General features: G+C 26.4%; 1 protein-coding gene across 3 annotated transcripts; it reads left to right on the top strand.

Moving 5' to 3' along the window:
- Nucleotides 1-4,870: 4,870 nt before the first annotated feature.
- LOC130947405 (transcription factor TCP5-like) lies at nt 4,871-6,496 on the top strand. 3 transcript variants are annotated; one of them, XM_057876114.1, is made up of 3 exons: nt 4,879-5,082; nt 5,287-6,171; nt 6,267-6,496. In XM_057876114.1, the coding sequence occupies exons 2-3, from the start codon at nt 5,329-5,331 to the stop codon at nt 6,285-6,287; spliced, it is 864 nt and encodes a 287-aa protein (XP_057732097.1). In that variant the 5' UTR covers nt 4,879-5,082; nt 5,287-5,328; the 3' UTR covers nt 6,288-6,496. The 3 variants fall into 3 exon arrangements, with proteins under 3 accessions (XP_057732091.1, XP_057732097.1, XP_057732082.1); XM_057876108.1 differs by having other exon boundaries at nt 4,871-5,002; nt 5,287-6,480; XM_057876099.1 differs by having other exon boundaries at nt 5,287-6,480.
- The last annotated feature ends 450 nt before the right edge of the window (nt 6,497-6,946 follow it).

The raw sequence follows: 6,946 nt of genomic DNA, 5'->3' as shown, positions 1-6,946 counted from the left end.
AGATAGAGCGCGCTGCTGCTATACCTATCCTATTCTGTTATCTAATCCAAATTCATCAGATCGCAGCACTCCAATTGCAATTTGATTGCTTCAATTCATCGCACCAACTTTTCAAAGATGAATTGTGATCAATTTTGTGTGATTAATTATAGCTTTACTTCAATTTCTTCCCTCAATAATACTCCTTCTATTCTTTAATTTACACACCCACTTAGCTTTCTGCAACTGCAATTGCCAAAGTAATCACCATCACCAACAATATTAACATTGGATATTCTTATATATATCCATTTGAGATTAATTTGTACAGTAACATTAAAAAAATGAAAAAAAAAACAATCAGAATTTATTTTATTTAATATTGGCTGATTTTGATTAAATTTTTTTTATCAAATATTTCCATAATTTGTATAACTCGTATAATAAAAGATTACATTTTTACTTTTGTTTAAGTTTGTCTAAAATTAACTCTTATTAATTGAAATATAAAAATAAGTTTAATTAAACTGTCGTTGTGTATATTGATAATTAATCTAATTATATAAATTTCATCCTTTTTCATTTAAGTATAAATTCTATTTAGATATGTAGAATTATAAATTTAGTAAGTTTCAAATATATATATATATATATATATATATATATATATATATATATTAGAATGAGATAAAGTATATTATTTGGTATAAATTATAATTACAAGAAAATTAATTTTCTATCAATAACTATAGTTTTTTTTCTTTTTTAGCACTATAGGAAAAAGATGTGTCGTTTTTTTCAAGACGGAGAAAATCCTTGTTTTTTACTCCTTGTATTTTTTTAGGGTATTTTTTAGCTTTGCAGGTGAAAAAATTAATTTATTATAAATTTAAATTTTATTTAGAATTTATTATTAACTAATAAATGATTGCATATATAAAACAGAATTTAAACTATCAAATACTTATTTAGGAGAAGTGAGTTACTCATTTTGCCAATCTAAATTGGTTTTTTTTTACCCCTTGTGTGAGCGATGGATTGGAGGTAACTTTTTCTTCTCTCCTTAATTATCTTCTTTTAATTTTTGTCATTTTGTGCCGGCAGTCCCCAGCCCAAAATTTGAAGCTATCTGCAATTATTAATTGTGTTTGAAAGAGTTAATATTATTAATGTTGAAGCAAGTATTGTTCAGCATGTGGCATAAAATGTAGGACGAAGAACGAAGTTATGTTGTTCAACTTGGTTGACGTTTTTCACAAGGACACCAAATTGTTTTAAGAGTTAAATTTTATAAATTGATAGTCTAAAAAAAATTAGATCATTATTCATGCATTTAGGGTTTTTTTTCAGGAATATATTTAAAAATTAGTTATTTTGTTAGTGTGAAAAATATGATTGAGTATTTGTGTAAAAGTTTTTTATACTGGTAATATATGAAAATTAAATTCTTGTTATAATTAGGTAAATTGAAAAAATGTTTAGCATCGTAGATAGTCAAGGTAACAATAATAATTTTTAAATAGAGTCCGAGTGTCGATAAAAATTTATTAATTAAAAAATTATTAAAATTTATTATTTTTAATTATTATTTAATTATTAATATTTAAAAATATGAGATAAAATATGTTATTTAATTACTAAATTAAATGAATTAGATTAATAATTAAAAAAAAATAATAAATAATAAATTTTAATAATTTTTTAATATTTTTTTAATAAAATTTGATTATTTTTTACGTTCAATTACTAATTTACTATCTGTAAATTCCAAAACTGAAATATAAAATTAAACAAATTAAATGTCGGTAAGATCGTCGGTATTAATAATTAATAATATATAGGATTTTCACTATTATATCCTTTTAAAAATAACTAACTATCTCTATCCTCTAATCAACATTATTTATCTTTGTGGCCTATTTTTATTGGTTATGTTATAGGATTAAGTTATTTTGACAATTAAATTTAATTTAAGTTAGTTTAATAGTTTAAGAGTTGATAATTAAAATTTTCAATGGAAGAAGAAAAGAAAAAAAAGAATAGACATAAAAAAGATAAGTGTTACACGTACAAGTCATTTTGATTTATAAATCATATAAAGTTAGGCCAAATCCAACAAAAAAGACATTCACCCATACGGACATGTCAACATGTACGCTACTTAATGGTTTTCATAGCACGCTTCATATTCCTCCTCCTCTTCCTTTCCTTCTTCTTATTTTTCTCCTTCTTTGCGTTTTTCCTTATTTTTCTTCACGTGTTTCATCTTCATCGTCGTTTTTTTATTACTGTTGTTGTTACTGCATTTTTTTCCTCCTCTTTCTATTAATTTTGTAACATTATGTATTTTTTTTTGTTTGATATTTTTCTCCTAAAAAAAATTATGAGAATATGAAATAAGAAGATGAAGAAGAAGAAGTAGCAGAAGATGAGAAGAAGGAAGAAGAAGAGTTTTGAATTATGCAGAACTTATCAGAATAAAAATATACCCAAATATCTTCGTGTTATACCTAAATTTGCTGTAAATACAGAAAAAAAATTTTCTAAGGCTGCATTTTTTTCTTCTTTTTTTCCCTATTTCTTTCTTTCTTTTTGTTAAATGAATATAAGTTCATCATCTTTCAAATAATTTTGCAGCATTATGTGTTTCTTCTTTTTCTTTGTTTGATTTTTTTGTTTTTATTCTTGTTAAAAAAGTAAAACAAGAAGAAACTTGAGAAGTTAAAATAAAAAGAAAAAGATGAATAAGAAAAAAAAAAAGAAGATTGTGATAATGATGAAAAAAAGAAGCAGCAGCAGAAGATGAGAAGGAGGAAGAGAAATAGTTTTAAATTATGCAAAACTTATCAGAATAAAAATACACTCAAAATTCTTAAAATACATCCAAATATCTTCGTGTTACACCCAAATTTGCTGCAAATATAGAAAAATGTTTCCTCTAATGCTGCATTTTTTTCTTCTTTTTTTTCTTATTTCTTTTTTTCTTTTAGTTAAATGAATGCAAGTTTATCATCTTTCAAGTAATTTTGCAGCATTATGTGTTTTTTCTTCTTCTTGGTTTGATTTTTTTATTTTTATTCTTATTAAGAGAGTAAAACAAAAAAAATCTTGATAAGGTAAAATAAAAAGAAAAAGATGAATAAGAAAAAAAGTAGCAAAAGATGAGAAAGAGGAAGAGGAAAAGTTTTGAATTATGCAAAACTTATCAGAATAAAAATACACCCAAATATCTTTGTGTTATACTCAAATATTTTCGTGTTACACCCAAATTTGCTATAAATACAGAAAAATATTTTCTCTAATGCTACATTTTTCTTCTAAATTGAACCACACCTCAACCACTTAATTGGATTCAAAACAATAATACATTTTGTTCTAGTTCAATTGACAATCTAAACCTGAATTATTCATTATTTTTAACAACGAGATAACTGATGATGGAGGAGAAAGAGAAAAAGAAAGGAGGAGAAGAAATTCTAATGAAAAAAAAGGAGAAAGAGGTGGTGTTGATGACGACGAGAACGAAGAAGAAAAATGTGCAGTAACGGTATGAAGCGCGTGAATATAAATGGCTTGTGGCAAAAATGTTTGTACATGGAAAATAATTTAAAATTTTTTTTGATAAGATTTTATTACAAAAATAACTTGTTTGTTAAATATTTCTCTTTATTATAGATAAATCACAGTGAGTCAGTGTTATCTAAATCATAAATTGCCATGTATGAAAGAAAAAATTCAAAAAAGAAATAAAAAAAGAAAAAATAAATTTTTAATCTTTATTATTAAAATAAATAAATATTTCACCAAGTTAAAATACAAATAAGTAGTTAACCATTATAGATTAAAAATACGTAGGTCTCTTTAACGATGGTTTGAATTCAGTAAAAAAAAATATATGTCTTTTATTTATAAAGTTCAATGACTTATTTATAATTAAATTTAGTGAAAAATTTATTTAATTTTAAGATAAAAAATGAAAAATCTATTTATATTTAAAAAAAATTAACTTTCTTGTTGCCAAATGCCAATATACGATTTATTTGTTCTTAGAAAAAATTCGTGATTTTAGCTTGATTTACCTATAATCAAAACAAGACAAAAAGATAAATAATATTGGATTAGGGATAGACATAATTACATATTTTTAAAGGATATAGAGTGAAAACCCTAAATATATTTTAATCTCAATGAAAAGAAAAATCAATATGTATTTTCTAAAATAGAAGAACGAAATGTAATATTATGTAAAAATGTAATGATGTAACCTTTTTGTTTTAGAAAGCGGATAATATCACTTGTAATAAATTAATAACATTACTCCTATATTTGAAAGATTTTACTCTCAATTATATAAAGAATATCTAAAACAAAATAAAATTTAAAATGATAATATAAAAAATAAAGTGGTATATATATATAGAGAAAGAAAAATATTAAGGGAACAGTAAAATTGATTATTTTTATTATTATTTAATTATTAATTTAATTTTTTTAGTCTAATTTTTTAATCTAATAATTTAAATATTAGTGACTAATTAGTGACAAAAATAATAAATTCTTATGACTCTTAATTTCTCATATATATATATATATATATTTATATTATGTTACCTGAATTTTATTGATAGAATTCAAAAATAAAAAAATAAATTCTATTTTTTTCTATCTTTACTCTTAGAAAATTTAAACAAAATAAATTTATAAGTAGAAAAGAATTTATATATATAATGGAAATGTAAAATTGTGATGCTATGAGATCTACAACCTTACTTTAGCAAAGTTCCCATCAATTCAGAGGTAAATTATTCCCTTGTGCAGGTAAAGAAAGAAAAAAAAAATTGAATGAAAGCCTAAAGGACTTGAAGCGAGCATCTGCCTTAACTAACACACTACTCAAGATGAGCAGCTAGCTACCTCATTTTGGAGGAGACAAAAAGGAGAAGCCTTTTTTAGGATACATTGCATACTTCAACAGTTCAACTTGTGCTGTCTCCTCCTCCTCTTCTTCTTCTTCTTGCCTATGGTGAATGAAAAGCTTTCAACTTTTGTCAAATAATTCTCCTCAGATTCTTCTTCTTCTTCTTCTTCTCTCTTTCTCTCTATGTAAGTTTTTAATGACTCTTAGCTTGTATATGGTAAATGCTTCTACTCTTTTCACTGAAAACAATCCTATTTTTTCTGCAAAAATTGGAAGGAAAAAAAAATGTTTTCTAGATTTGGTTTCACAACATAATTATGAAATCGAGAGTCAACAGAATTATTTGTTTCCCAAACACAGTTGAAATGATTAAGTTTTTGTTTTTTCAGAATCTTTTTAGTCTTACTCCAAGATATGAGCAAGAAGACTAGATGAGTTCAAGCAAAAGCAGCTATCAAGCGAAGCAAGAAGACGACGGCGGTGGCGGCACTAGCTCTTCAAGACAGTGGACAGCGTTCAGGAATCCAAGAATCGTTCGAGTTTCGCGGTCTTTGGGAGGGAAAGACAGGCACAGCAAGGTTTGCACCATTAGAGGTCTAAGGGACCGGAGAATTCGGCTCTCCGTTCCTACCGCCATTCAGTTGTATGATCTCCAAGACCGACTCGGCCTGGGTCAACCCAGCAAGGTCATTGATTGGTTGCTTCAAGCCACCAAACTCGACATTGATAAGCTACCGCCCCTTCAAATCCCTCCCGGTTTCGCTCAATTTCACCATCAGCAAACCCTAATTCCCCTTTCTCATCATCATCAATTCTCCCTTGGCGGCTTCTATGATGCCAATTCCTCGAGGTTTTGGGATATGGATTCTTCTTCAATTAGCCTAAAAGGTAAAGAATCTGATACTATTACTCATCCAGCTGGTGTGATATCTGAGAAAGGAAAATGGATCAAAACAAATCAACATGTTGATGAAAATCAAGACGGATTGTTGTTGCTTAACAATGCTATGGGATATAATAATTCTCCTTCAGGATTAACTTTATCATCATCCTCCTCATCTTCACAATTTGGAAGCCATGCATTATTGTTTCCTTCACAACAATTATTAGATCCTCAATTTTCATCTTCTTCTGCAACAACACCATCAACTTTCACTCCCTATTATGCTCCATTTGTAGCTAATTCGTCATCATCAACAACAACAACAACAATGGTGGAAAATAATAGTGATGCATTAAGGCAATTCAACCATATTCAGATCTTGAGTTCTCAAGTGATGCCTCATCCCTTTATTCCATCATCTTCTCTTTTTCACTCAATCAATAGTAATAATAATAATGATAATAACTCAGCTGCTGCTACTATCAGGCGTATTCCAATGCCATTTAGTTCTAAGCTTCTTGATTCAGATAACAACAACAATGAAAGTAACCAGGAAGATCATAAAGGTACGTAGTAGCACTAGTTCATGAAGCTAAGATAGATGAAGAGTAACCAACAAGATCATAAAGGTATATAGCAGCATCTAGTTCATGAAGTTAAAGATCATCATAACCTATATTTATCAATGTTTTTCACACAATCTGACACTTCAGAAGTGAATCAATATATGTTTGTAAGTATAGCATTTGCTATACATATATATGTTTAATATTTGTCTTTGAAATTTTTTTTTCTATATTTGAGTTTGATTTATAGATACTCGTTTTTTTTTTCCACAAAAATTTGTTAGCTTGTGCTTTATAATCATAGATCTATCTAAATTCCTGGTATATAATGCTTATTTTATTTGCATATATTTTAAAGTTACACGGGATGCGTATGTATACTAAGTATTTTCATTTAGATGACATGAGGTTCTATAGCTATATTATATTTCATTGTTATATATAATTATATACACTTTTTTTTTTATAAATATTGTAACAATATAGTTTCAACTTGTGTTGTGATCTTAGCTCTACAACTCAAATAATTAATTAAATTTCTTATTTCGAACTTATTTTGTTATTTAATACATACATGCATATTTATCAAAATTTTTAAAA

The sequence above is a fragment of the Arachis stenosperma genome, chromosome 1 (assembly GCF_014773155.1).
Source record: "Arachis stenosperma cultivar V10309 chromosome 1, arast.V10309.gnm1.PFL2, whole genome shotgun sequence".
NCBI classification, from domain to species: domain Eukaryota; kingdom Viridiplantae; phylum Streptophyta; class Magnoliopsida; order Fabales; family Fabaceae; genus Arachis; species Arachis stenosperma.
This window is presented reverse-complemented; position numbering and strand designations above follow the sequence as displayed.